This window comes from Mycteria americana, chromosome 9, assembly GCF_035582795.1.
Source record: "Mycteria americana isolate JAX WOST 10 ecotype Jacksonville Zoo and Gardens chromosome 9, USCA_MyAme_1.0, whole genome shotgun sequence".
Taxonomy (NCBI): domain Eukaryota; kingdom Metazoa; phylum Chordata; class Aves; order Ciconiiformes; family Ciconiidae; genus Mycteria; species Mycteria americana.
Genome location: NC_134373.1, coordinates 25,697,605 through 25,711,793, shown reverse-complemented (window position 1 = coordinate 25,711,793; position 14,189 = coordinate 25,697,605). Strand labels below are relative to the sequence as shown.

General features: G+C 42.7%; 2 protein-coding genes across 2 annotated transcripts in view; one reads left to right on the top strand and one right to left on the bottom strand.

Annotated features, from left to right (window-relative positions):
- Positions 1 to 3,738, top strand: part of LOC142414763 (unconventional myosin-X-like) — a 96,146-nt gene extending 92,408 nt beyond the window's left edge. The window contains exon 41 of the mRNA XM_075512397.1: positions 91 to 3,738. Coding sequence (XP_075368512.1) covers positions 91 to 204 — 114 coding nt within the window. The 3' untranslated portion in view covers positions 205 to 3,738. The remainder of the gene's footprint in view (positions 1 to 90) is intronic.
- A 5,600-nt stretch (positions 3,739 to 9,338) lies between these two features.
- Positions 9,339 to 14,189, bottom strand: part of LY75 (lymphocyte antigen 75) — a 48,164-nt gene continuing 43,313 nt past the window's right edge. Inside the window, exons 33-35 of the mRNA XM_075511409.1 lie at positions 13,976 to 14,098; positions 13,346 to 13,513; positions 9,339 to 12,334 (exon numbers count right to left, since the gene is read on the bottom strand). Of these exons, the coding sequence (XP_075367524.1) occupies positions 12,150 to 12,334; positions 13,346 to 13,513; positions 13,976 to 14,098 (476 nt within the window). The 3' untranslated portion in view covers positions 9,339 to 12,149. The remainder of the gene's footprint in view (positions 12,335 to 13,345; positions 13,514 to 13,975; positions 14,099 to 14,189) is intronic.

The window sequence follows — 14,189 nt, the reverse complement described above, 5'->3', positions numbered from 1 at the left end:
GGGGAATCTTTTCCTGCAAAATGTCTGGTATGCCTCAATGGAATTAGGTTTTTAACGTGCTTCTCCTCTGTTATTGTGTTCTCTCTCTAGGTGGGCGAGATAATAAAGATCATGAAAGCATACATCAACATGATTGTGAAGAAACGCTGCAGCGTCAAATCAGCCACCAGTGTGGACAGTCATGCTAGCATCTGGACTAGGTGATATGAATGAACTGCCACGAGAGAGAGGCAGTTGTTTAATGATTGGTGTTTGCAACTTGCCAGCACAAGTGTAGCAAAGATGTTTTTTAAGAACTCCACTTGACTGACTACTGTATTTAAAAACTGAAGTGACATCTACAGTACCGTAGGATTTGCACCTCTGCCCAAAGACATTAAACAGCAACAACTGTTGTTAAATATTAACGGTCCAAAACTTGTTTCTCCCCTTGCTTGTTTGATGAACAATGTACCTTAAAGAAGCAACGTCAGAAGCATCCTCCTTCTCCTGCCTGTCCTCTCTGCTGCTTTTACCATTACCTGTCATACTGGCAGAAAGATTCACAAGAATCATTTCTGCACTACAGGAGGCAAACTTAAATTTCCTTATGAATTTCCAACATGCAAACATCTGGGATCATGGGATCACAGCATGGTCTGCTAAAAGAATGTTTGGTTTTTATTTATTTTGCAAGCAACTCTAAAATATAAGTCACTGTGGGTTTTTTCTTCAGGATATACTAATGATCTGATCTGGTCTTAAAAGAAAATGCCTTGGTATAATTGAAGCCAAGTGGTCCCAACTAAGAGGTCAAACCCTACATGAGAGAGCATTAAACAAACAAACAAACAAAAACACCCGAGGTGGTTTTTTACCTTCCAATAGAAGTTCACAGGTACACAACTGTAAAAAGCAGCACTTTAAGTTAAAATTCTAAATACTCCAACATAGGAGAAAATCTGTGGGACTAGCACCACTGAAATAGATCATCAGGTGCCATTCCAGGTACATTCCTAGCAGCACCTGTTGCCTAAAAAGTAATGACTGCCTTTCACCTATACAGCCCAGGAGGTGAGATTGATTTAGTTGCGTTTCCAGAAGAGCTGTTCTTCACAAACACCAGGTTTTAGATGGAGGTCAGGGGTTTTCATGGTGACCAGGCTGCCTGCGTTAAGTTCCTTCTTTCCCTAGGTGGGATTGTAGGATGAGTGGGATCCCTGAACTTTAGTTTTAAGTGAACTGTTTCCTACTGAGTGAATAGGTGCCTAGATAAATGGTTATAGGCAAGAATTTCACTTCCTCTGTACTCCTGTAAGCAGATGCCAAACCCTTCATCCTTCTCCAAATTCTAATTGGAACTGCTCCCATCACTGAATCCCCAAATCTCCTTCCAGTCTCCTCTAGGTCCCTAGTCATCAGCCACACTTGAAAGCAATGCTGTTTTGCCAAAACAACTGCTTCTTGGAGGATTTTTATAGCTCCTTGCAATTTGAAGAAGCAGAATTTTTTTTTCCTTCTCAGTGAGAGATGACAGTCATCTTCAGTCTCTTGACTTCAGAAACTTGATTTCATTGTTTAAAACAATATTCAATATGAGTCACATCATAAATTGGTTGCATTAGCAATCAAGAAACCTGGTGGCTAGCCATTTTCTATGACCCTTGTCTAGTCTTGGGATCCCAGAAGGCAAAGGCCCATTCAGTTTCTTAATGAAACTGAAGAGCTGTATGTACCGTGGGCCTTGTTCTACGTTTAGAATCAGATGTCTCCGTTTCTGAAGAAGTGGCAGCTAAGGCCTGTTAGCTATGAAATAGCAATTTCATAGAAAAGAAAACTAGGAGTCAGTATGCAACAGGTTCCATTCCAGTTCATCATGAAATTGTGCCATGTCACTAATACTGTGTTGCAGAACACTGTAGTTCTGAGGTTGACAGTACAAGAAGAAACACAGTGTACATAATCCATGCTTTTCTCTTATTTCCACTGCACTGCAGCATGTGCAAACACTGTCTCCACTTGCCACGCAGCCAGCCTAAGAGGGTAGCCACTACTGTGTATCGTATGTTCAACTGGAGTTTTGCCTTAAATAGCTTTACTGAAGGGTCCTACAAACAACCCCTTTTTGTCACAAAGAATAAAAAGATGAGCAGGTCACAAGTGAGAGAGAACAGGAATGCAGAGGCAATCTGAGAAGTAATACTTCGTATCGGTCCGTACACTGACTACATCTCTTTATGTATCAGAATAGCCTTGATTATCCCTGTCCTAACTCTGCACTATCTCTGTGTTCTGGCTCTTGGGTTGCTGCAGGCAGCTTGAACCCACTTGGGAATGTAACTCCCATTACTATTTGTTGTAATTTTGCTCATTTCTATTACAGAATTCCTTCTGCTGTCTTTTTTAATTTGTAACTGGCTTTACAAGATGAAAGTTTAATAAATTATTGGATTGCACAGGCTGTATTCACTCACCGACATTGTGTGCTCATGTTAAGATGTTTACTTGGAGATCTACCACTCAGAACTCGTAAGTGAAAAGCCAGGCATCAACAGCATGAGGAGACAACAGCCCTTCCTCTCAGAAGCAAATTTTGCATTTGTGGCAAATTATTGTCTATAATTTGCCACTACAATGTGGAAGGTTTGTTTCCAGCTTCTGCCGCTCACTCTGGGGCTGGGTCGTACCTTTGGTCAGTGGGAGATGTCCCACGCGAGCTCAAGGGGCTGGTTCTGAGACAGTCACTGTGGTGAAAGCAGAGTGAGGAATTAATTACCTCCGAAGTCCCAGTCTGCAGGATCAGCTCCATCCCTTCTCTTCAGCACCTCCAAAGTCACTAATGACAGAAAATCGCTTCCAGCTCAAATAAACTGCCAGCAGCGCTTCTCCTACGGTAGCATGACCAGGACATGGTGTTCACCTAAGAGCATGTGTCACCAAAGTGATAAATCTGGACAGAGGACAGTGGAGCTGTCGGCAACACAGACAGACTAGCCTCTGGCAGACGAAAGTTCCCTCAATACATACACAGGTACAGAAACCAAGCCATGATGCATAATCCCCATTAATATGCTCTCATATATGCCTTGGCTCCGAGAGCCTTGGGACCCTGGAGACAGGTCTATGCAATTTCCCCTCCAGCTGTTCGCAGATTTTCAGTTTCTCCATCCTTATGACCTTCTGTAGTCTTTCCAGGTCTTTATTTGAGGCTGGAACTGCCTCTGCTTACTTCAGCAGTTGCTTTTCTTTCCTCAGTTGTTATGTTCCTTTCTGTGTACTTCCAAAACCACGCCGTCTCTGCCTCCTTTCTGCTTAAGAAGCCTTAAGTCACACACAGGCAGCTACCAGTTGTTTGGGTGGAGGAGCGTGTCAAAACCAAACACAGGCTGCTGGGCCTATACGTCTGTCCTGAATAGCCCTCTTGTGATAAGATGGCCTCTCGGTCACATCAGGGTCTGGCACGGCGTCTCCCCCACTCACTGCCTGCTGGGCTGCTGCTACCTGAAGCTGAATTTTTTCTTGGTGGCAAATGCAGAGACCATCCTCAGTTGCCATGGATTAAAGCAGGAGCTGTCTAGCCAGTCTCACTTGTTCACAGCTCTTGAATTTCAAACTCTACTTGCTTCATCCAATACATCACTAGCATGACAACAAACATGCACCGCTGCGGGTCCAGCACGACTATGACAACATGCACGAGTTCATTTCTGACTCTGGTTGCAGTGAATAACCACCCGAGGTGATGGCTGACTAACGCCGTTCTCCCACTCCCATGCTAATTCTGTTTTATCACCCTGCCGGCGTGCTGTGCAGTCCCTTCTAGCCTCCACCCCAGTATTTCTCTAATAGTTAACTCAAGTTCGTATGTTCTAACGTTTACTTTATATGAAACAGTTTCATGCCAATGGGTGTTAGAGTTAGGCTTTGGAACAGGGTACAATTTAGACTCGGCACCTACAGAGTAAACATAAAATGGTTTATACACAAAAGCACAGCCCCAGTAAGTTACAGCACAAGCACGTGTATCTAATTATTAAACCAGTTTGACTGTAAACGTCAACTTTATTTATGCCTTCTTCTAAAACACACGTCCTTTCCCTCTGTAGGCTGTACATTGTATCATTACTCTGCATTGACTTCAAGATGACATGCTCCCCTTGGGCATTTAAGCAAATCACTCGCACATGAATTCCAGCCCCCACTGTAAAATATAAGCTCCTAAATCTGTGGATTGCAAATTTGCTAAGCACTTGTCCACATTTTATACCAGAGATTCCTAATGCCACAATTGGCTACACACTTTGGCCCCATGCCAGTCAACAGAGAGGTGATTACCGAGAACTCGCAAGTAAAATTCACCTCTCTCTACCCACCTGTTAAGCGCTGCTCTTCAAGCACGGCTCATGCTGGGCAGCCTTTTAAACCTCAGCGGGGAGCACCCATCTCACAGTGTACCCGGCCTCTGCGCCGGTGTTTAGGTCTGGATGCAACCAAGTGCAAACACATTACGTTGGGTGATTCCTGGTTCTTGCCAGACGTGCGCTACCACCTGCCGCCCCGTGGCTCGGGCACCCGGCCGGCTGCAGGGTACAACTGGCTGGTAGGGAGCCCAGCACCGCCTCCTCCTAACGCTGCACCCAGGGACGGGTCTGTGGCCTCCTGCAGCCACCAGACGCTGCTCCCCCACCACAGCAGATGCCTCAGGCCTTCCCTGAAATGCTGCAATGGCTCAGAATTACCAACCCAAACGCATCCTTTCTGCAAAACCAAGCACCAGTAAATCCTATGCAACTCTTACTCAAAAAGTGACAGCCCGTCAGTATAAACTCAACTGGTTCTGTACTGGGTTAGGCATCGGGCATGGTTTTTGCAAGTCCAGCAACGGAGCCGATGCATTCATAGGAGCAACTTACCCGTCTTGCTGCTTTCTCCTGCTGCAGCGCCAAGCTGAGTAAGTGAGGGGAAACTCAGCTGTCCCTGGTTATGCCTTGTCAGGGTGTGCCCATGGGGAGAGCAGTATTTAAACCAGGAGCTTCTCCTCCTAGCTCTCCTAGGATGGCTGCATTTTGGTTAGTTGTGCTCTGTGAGCAAAGCGATGCACAGGAAGGTCTGTGCTTAAGTGCTTAGAAGCAGGCTGGTCCTGCAGGGTGAGAGAGACTGGCGTGGGGTGTAAAGAGAAGCCCTGGTTGCAGAAGGAGGGGAGGTGTGGAGGGAGTCCCCTGGGGCAGGAAGAGGGGAGCGTTGGTTGTTGCCCACAGCAAACTCCTTGTGCTGTGAGTGCTTGGGCCAGAGTCGGGAGAGCTGCTTTCCCCTGGCTGCTGTAGGTTTATTGCTCACAGAGGCGGGGAACAGACCCACCCCTGCCAGGGCTGCGGTGTCCTGGCGTTTCGGGTGGTTCTGGCTGTTCTGGCCCTCTTTCCCAGCACCCTGTGCTGGTGCGGCGGGGCTGTTGGCAGTGCTCACCCCACGCCTTTCAGGTTTGTGGGCGCGCTGGCTGGCTGTTGGTGCTTCCTGGTCCCCTTTCCCAGCAGCTTGTGCTGGTGTGAGGCTGCCTCTTTGGCTCCCGTGCCCGTGGTGGTGTGTTCATCCTTTGGTGGCTTAGTTGTCAGTGCTGCGAAGCTGGTATGAGCCAGAACAGGTACAAAGCAGAACGGTGGCTGCAGGAGACAATACAAGATGGAAATTTCAAGAACCCAGCCCTTTTCCTCATAGTAGCTCACGATCCCAGGCACAGAATCACAGAATTGTATAGGTTGGAAAAGACCTTTAAGATCAAGTCCAACCGTAAACCTAACACCACTACACCATGTCCCTAAGCACCTCACCCAAATGTCTTTTAAATACCTCCAGGGATGCTGACTCAACCACTTCCCTGGGCAGCCTGTTCCAATGCTTGATAACCCTTTCAGTGAAGTAAAATTTCCTAATATCTAATCCAAACCTCCCCTGGTGCAACTTGAGGCCATTTCCTCTTGTCCTATCACTTGTTACCTGGGAGAAGAGACCGACCCCCACCTCGCTACAACCTCCTTTCAGGTAGTTGTGGAGAGCGATAAGGTCTCCCCTCAGCCTCCTTTTCTCCAGGCTAAACAACCCCAGTTCCCTCAGCCGCTCCTCATAAGACTTCTGCTCCAGACCCTTCCCCAGCTTCGTTGCCCTTCTCTGGACATGCTCCAGCCCCTCAATGTCCCTCTTGTAGTGGGGGGCCCAAAACTGAACACAGCATTCGAGGTGCAGCCTCACCAGTGCCGAGTACAGGGGCACGATCACTTCCCTAGTCCTGCTGGCCACACTATTCCTGATACAAGCCAGGATGCCATTGGCTTTCTTGGCCACCTGGGCACACTGCTGGCTCATATTCAGCTGGCTGTCAACCAACACCCCCAGGTCCTTCTCTGCCAGGCAGCTTTCCAGCCACTCTTCCCCAAGCCTGTAGCATTGCATGGGGTTGCTGTGGCCCAAGTGCAGGACCTGGCACTTGGCCTTGTTGAACCTCATACAACTGGCCTTGGCCCATCGATCCAGCCTGTCCAGGTCCCTCTGCAGAGCCTGCCTACCCTCAAGCAGATCAACAGTCCCACACAACTTGGTGTCATCTGCAAACTTACTGAGGGTGCACTCGATCCCTTCGCCCAGATCATTGATAAAGATATTAAACAGAACTGGCCCCAGCACAGAGCCCTGGGGAACACCGCTTGTGACCGGCCGCCAACCGGAGTAAACTCCATTCACCACCACCCTTTGGGCCCAGCCATCCAGCCAGTTCTTTACCCAGCGAAGAGTACACCCGTCCAAGCCATGAGCAGCCAGTTTCTCCAGGAGAATGCTGTGGGAAACCGTGTCAAAGGCTTTACGGAAGTCTAGATAGAAAACATCCACAGCCTTTCCCTCATCCATTAGGCGGGTCACCTTGTTGTAGTAGGAGATCAGATTGGTCAAGCAGGACCTGCCTTTCCTGAACCCATGCTGGCTGGGCTTGATCCCTTGGTTATCCTCTATATGCCGTGTGATGGCACTCAGGATGATCTGCTCCACCAGCCCTAGGTAAATGTGCCCTCCTATTACCCACATACACGTATAATTCACACTCTCACTTGACACAAGATGCTCTTTAAAGACCCAGATCATGTTTATGAAAATAAAGACATTTCAATGAAACAGAAAGCAGTTCGGTTGCTAATGGGGATGACATTCAATCATGCACGCTCGTGAAATCATCTCAACCAACTACTTGGAAGTTGAATTTGAATATGCATACAATTCCTGCTAGTTTTTACAGAGTATAAGCACTATGTTTTTGTACAAGTATCTATTCTATATCATCTGTTAAAGGGGAACTGTGACACAGGACATTTGAGAAGAGAAGTTTAATAGAAAGCAGGAGTAGAACACTTACTATCCATATGAGTGTCCTGAGATACAGTGTGCAGAAAAGATCTTTGTTCTCATTTGTTCTAACAAAGAATGTGCACATAAGGGGCCAGCATAATGAAGAAAGCACGTTTTGCAATAATTATTTTGTATCACTGAAATTCCACTTTCTTAAAAGCCACATTGGAGTAAATTATTCTATTTATGCTGAAAAGGAGCAAAGCTAACAAACAACTGTTGTTCTGTTTATGATTATAGTCCCTTCCGCATTGGCAAACAGAAATCCAGAAGGACTTACAGTCTGTGTTGCATTACTGTGTAATCACAATAAAAACCTCATCTGGTATCCTCCCCTACCCCCCCCCCCCCCCCAAATCTGTTAAAAATCTTAGTTACTGGCAGATACTACGGTAGAGGGTACAGGAGTTCTCAATGTGAAAATACCATAACGGAATGAAACCAAGATAACAGCATTTTAAAATGGCATTTATGCTACGCACCATTTGCAAGTTAATTTGCTCTCAACAGAAAATTACTTTTTCTAGTGTTTTGCCAACTCTCATCTTAAAACTCTTCAGAACTAAATGGGAAAGGCCCATTAGAGTGACAATTGAATTTTTCTCTCCAGTAGCTAATCTCCTGTTTTTCCTAAGCTTAGTTCTTTATTATTGCTCATAGTTCTCACTTTAAAACTGTGCAAAGTCTGTTTAGTTTGGTTAATAAGAACTTTATGTACTTCTTGACATGCATTTGACTTTTATGAACCCGAGTGTTACATATCCCACTGTGCTCCACACACACAGCAACAGTGGATGCATAAAGGGCCCAAATTTTAATTCTGACTTTTAGCGACAAAAATTGTAATGTCTGGTCCTTGTTTATTTGCAGCCACACCAAAAAAATAGCACTGACAGGCCATGCAATTTACTTCCTCCTTTCAAAAATGTTTAGATGTATAACATACGTCCAGAGCAAGGAGCAGACGGTGCATTTGGTTTGAAGAGAAAGGAAAAATGGTAAGAAAGAAGTACAACAAATGCATCAGGCCCAAATGGTGCTCATGCATAAGTGCTTGTGGTTCTGTGTCAATTAAGTTATTTCTGTGTCAATGAAGTTACTGATGCAGAAACAGCGTTAAAATAGCAGTGCTGGCTGGCCTAGTGGCAGATGTGGATTAACCTTTCCGTGACAGAGTCTTCAGAGACCGGGCAAAATTCAGGAAGAGGAATTGAAAACCCTGCTGCTCTGCTCACCACAGGAGTGAGCTCTGCCCTGACAAGAGCAAGGCCCATGAGACAGACCCATCAAGTTGTAAGTGTGCAAAAAACCTTTGTGCATTTACCTGAAGCGGGACAGTTTTTGTCTCGAGCTACCGCAGTCCAGCAGACGGTCTGTGCTCTGAGATGAAGGAGTTCTAGGATGTTTTCCCAACTCCATTGCTCTGTGATCTGGTAACAGCACTTCATTTCTGTGCTTCTATTTCCCTGCTCATCTTCAGTTTTTAATTAATGTTTTTGAAACAGATGACCTCGTTTGTCTTGCACAATAGGATGTTTCTCCCAGCAAGCACAGCAAGCCATTACTGTAGCTAAAAATAGCACTGCCCTTTGACCAGCAGCTGCAGATTTTGGAGGTCTGGAATTCAGAATTCAGATTATACTTAAAATGAATACATGTCATGCTTTAATTGCAAGTGTTACATGGCTGAATGTAATTTAACTTTGCCCATATTTTATGAGGAGTTATGTTGGGAGCCCTTATAAACTGCTTTGGAGCTAAGATGGGGCACAAGGTGCTAATGAACGACACCTTGAATTAAAAACAAAAAGGCAAGAGTAATGTTCCCTTTCTGTGCAAACCCAGAAGCAGCTTGATAAAAGCTAAGTATAACCACGTTCCATGATAAAGTATGTTTTCAACCGCAAAAAGAAAGTTACTGGCATTCTTTTTAAAGACATCAAAGATTTTTATTACCTCTAAAGTTTTCTTATCGTGGTAACACTTACTTATCTGCTTTAATTGTGATCACAGCCCCCGTGCTATGTGCTTTTTTATCCAGTGATTAATGAGCTGTACCTTAGCGGTGATAACTGCTTCCACGGAAATAAAACCAGTGTAAGCAGTTTAGTGTTTTATTTAACTTTATTCTTTCAATAACAATACCGCTAAATAATCTTTCTATGTATTTCATATAAAGTGGGTTACTCACCTGCGCTAAGGCAGTTGTGCTTACTCAAATAAGAATTACCAGTGGTTAGACAACTTGGGTATGGTGAAACAAATATGAGAAATGGGGCCTTAAAAATTATTTACATCATTCATAAGAATAAAATATATGATTTTTTATAAAAAGTATATACTCATGTGTGTTGGAGAATTAGGATTTTACTACTAATTTCCTTTTTCCATTTCAGATTCACACCTAAAAATGCTCAAAGTATAAACATCTGTAAAACTAGTAAATCTCAAAACATGAAAATTTGTAAATAATTTTCCACACTTACTAGTGTTGTTTGTTAGAAAAGGACAATAAACAACACTTTTTTTTTTTTAAGTCCATTACATTAGGAGTCATTTGGCAAAGCACTTAGGCATATAAGCTAAATCAGAAGATGACAGGAACCAGGCTTTGTTACATTTCAAACACTTCTCATTCCAGGGTAAGTTTAAGGTGGGTGAGAGTAATTTTCATTACATAGTAACTAGCATCATAATGACTTTTTCTACAAGTTACCTCAAGAAAGAAGAAAGAAAATGTTCACAATTGTGCCCAAAGTACCAAATAAACAACAAAAGTGCTTACTTCTTTGATCAGCAAACTAACACAATGGTTCCTTTACTGTGCCCCTTCAGGCTGCTGTTTTATCTGGCTCTAAAGCAGTATCTACAGGTTCTCTATTTCTCAATACAAATGATAAACCCTTGCTTATCAAAATAGTGCAAACAGGAACAAAGAAAAGTGCTGTCAACGTAAGTAAACTGCAGGGGGAAAAAAGGCAGTTGAACATCATGACCTCACACCGTTGCTTCAGAGAAATCAGTAGTACTTTTCTCAGCATGTCAGACCAAGTGTATTCCTATTTATCATATCCTACCACCATCACATGGGGAATTATTTGGTCTTTTACATATCCTCCTTCATAAAAGTAAAGATGTCTGTTCTTTGTATTGTGCATTAAAGCCTAAAGACTTTTTCAAAACATTAATTGATCAAATTGTTAGAGTAATAGATACAATTCTGTCTTCCCTTTTTCCCTTTATAGCTTTCTTTGGAGTGCATAGAAAAGGCCACAGTGACACATCACATACAAAAATCAAGTTTAAGTTTTATGTAAAATACTCAAGTATTTTTAGCATTTATGTACACAAGTTTATTTACCATACATTCTTTCTCACTCTTTCCTTAGATATACCTTACCTTGTTTCTTGGACAGATGACATATTTCACCTATAAAGTTGGGCATTTAACCCTAGTATAAATAAGAGTATTAAGGGAAGTAAATATCAGGAGGATTGCGTTACAGAACAAGGAACACTGTCACTGTAACACGCCTGTCCTTGGGTGTCACACTGCAACAGATCATAAAATGGAGCAGGTCTTTTCTGTGTTTTGAGCTACAAGAAAATCTCTCAGGTCTAATTTCAGAGTAGTTTGAAGACATAGATAGAATGTGGTATGTCTTTCTCTAAATACTACTCTAAGTGCAGGTTTTTTAATCTTAATTTAATTAATGCTTAGGTCCAGATACTGATTTTCACTGTAAACCTTCCTGCTATTTGTGCTTTCAAAACTTTGTGAAAGGAACTGTGAAAAGAAACTGAACCATTCACTTAAAGAACAGTTATGTCACAGGATAAAACCTAACATTCATGCCTTTGCTTGTATAGGGCTAAGGCTTTTATTGTATCTTGAGTTCTGCTTGTGTTTGCAGTTAGCCCTTAATGGGTATTTTTGGTAGCCCCACTACCACCTTCAGGGGGTAAGAGTAGTGATCTGCCAGCTTGCACAGTCTCAGGCTTCAAATATTCTATGTTTATTTAATTTACTCCTAGACGGCATGGCTCTAGTGCAGGGTATTCCCCAGAACTCTCTATTCAAAATGTACATACGTTCTACGGAAGATTCTTCTCTCACCACTATAACATGATTTTTTTGTGTGTCTTTGGAGCAGGGGGGAAATCACAATATGATCTTCCTCCACTATAACAAGAAAATTTACATTCTAGCTGGGTGGGAATGAATACTTAGTTGTCTGTCCTTTCTCTCCTGCTACATCAAAATTTGTAACTGTTTATTACAGAAGTTGCTACACAAAGACAGTTTGTCTCCTATTTATTGTCTTTGTGTTAGCTTCTACAGGGTAACCCAATGCTAGCAGCAAAACCCTTACAGCATATCAAAATGGTACATTGTTTGGCATGAAGTCATTGATGGCTAATTGTACAAAGTTACAGAATTCATGTAGCAATTTTAAGTGTATTCGTTAGGGTGATGTTGCATGAAGTACTGTTGGCATTAATTATTCCATTAAAAACTCTTTCCAGTAAAGAGAAAATACTGTAAATCAAAAGATATTACAGAACTCTAGAAACCTTGCACTTTAAATGGCTGAGGCCAAATGTAAATAATTACCATGGACTTGAATAAAAATTGCACTTGTATAAAAGAACAAAATTTAGCCCCCATTAATAACCTTCTTATTACTTTTCTAAAAAGAAGTAATAAAACATCAAGTAGTTCATTCCTTATGGCTTCACACAGTGAAGTTCATGCTAAATTGCCCAGAAGGAACAGTTTCTCAATAGCTATCTTTTGTGAACACATTATCAGTTTCATCATCACTCATCCCTCTTTGATAGCGTACTGAAGAGAAGGCATTCCAGTGAAGACGCTTCTTTTTATAGAGATACCACGCTAATCCAACAATGAAGACCAAGATTATTAGCAGGGCAAATGCTACAGCCACCCCAGTATGATTGGAGCCTGTAACAGAACAAAACACAAATAGTTATTCTTTAAGAGTTTTGGTAAGCATATTTCGTCATGGGGTTGACGCTTAGGTAGCTATATACTAATACTGCACGGATTTAGTTGAAGTTAAAACAAACTGCTTCATCATATTAATAGTCTTCACTTCATCACGTGGGAAGTTAGGTTCCCATATGAATCAGCATCTATTAGGCTATTTTTGATCATTCTGTTGTTAATTTCCTAATCATGTTTAGGTTGGAAGGGACTCAGAGGTCCAAAAAACCTATTAGTAAATGCTGCACTCATTTCAAGGTTTGTATACTTCAGAAATCTAATGAGTTCCTGGACTCTCTTGGAGTGGAAGGGAATTGTACTTCCCTTGCACTGAAAAGATGTTGTTGAGGTCTTCCTTAGCAGCATGAAATTAAATCTATTCCTGCATTTCCACTTCAGTGAAGATGTATACAAAATCAGAACGATTCCACTGCTTCTCAGGAACTTGCTTGCTCAATGCTCAGGTAACCGCTTGCTTTCCTGGACACAGCAGAATATGAGGAAGTAACGTAAGGCCCAAGTCTTTTCCTGGAGCTGTGGGGTGCCATTTTCAGAAGCCTCCTCAAGACTGAAAATACAATCTGCAGTACATGCTTACTTGGCATCTCTTACAAGCAGAAGTCTTTCTGTTCCCACCTACACAGACTCAGCCATGAGAGATACCCTGTGGTAAGAAGCGACAGTGACTACTCTATGCTCTCTTTTAAGTGGAAATTTGAGTTCTCTCCCTTCCCCTTTAAGTGGATAGAGGGAGCCAGGAGAAGTAAATTCCTAGAGAATTTGTCCCTGAAATGCAATTTTATGGTAAAACAGCAACAGGAGGCTCCTGCTTAGGCAGAGGTACTTGATAGGTTCTTTTGTGACTTGCGCTTTCATTGTTTCAACACAGACTTTCCCCAACAAAAAAAGAAAATCCTGAATATAGTAACTACAAAATTAAGTCTCTGCTAAAAACCAATGCTTCCGTACCTAAAGGGGCTTTACAAACCACTCTGCTTTGGCTACGACTGCAGTCAACTTTGGACCATGTGCCAGTTGTGGACAGGATAACACTGCATTTTTCATTGACTTCTGCAGTTTTATTTTCCCAGTTGACGTAATTAACTGATGAGCCGTCAAGCCAGTTCAGGGACTGATCTGTTGGGGAAAAAAATTGCTTAGCTTAGATAACCAAAACATGCTGTAATGTTACACAATGTCATTCACCATCTATTGATTTCTTTACATTGCTAAAAGAAACAGGGCTGCCTATCTATCCTGTATATTAAAAGCAATAAAAATGAACACATCACTTTTAGCCACACCTCTTCTCCAGATTTTTAGCATTTGATGCATTTGCAGCCTAACCATTAGGCACCAATGACAGTGTTGGGGAAAATGAATTTCAGTGACTCCTGATTATCTTAAGTGTGCAACAGGAAGAGATTTAAGCTACAATGAAGTCCAAAGGACTTTATAATGCTAAATGAGGGATTCCAACCTCAGGCAGAAGTTACTGTAGGCTATCAACACTACAAAACTGTTTTCTTATTTGAGAATTTATGCAGTTTTATTTACCACATGAAACACTCATGCTCATACATGGTTGCTACTTCTTACCCTTAGAGCTCTGAGCCAGGCCAAGCCACACGTTCTTGGTGATGAGATCATTTTCCTTTATATGTGTGCTCACAAATGCGTTTTCTTCAGCATCCACTATAGTCAGAAGGGTTGCTGAAGGATCTAAGGGGAAGAAGAAAGTCAGAATTGCAACTTCAGATATTTTTCATGCTGCTTGTACATTGAGTGTTCTGTGGGAACAATTACTACGGGA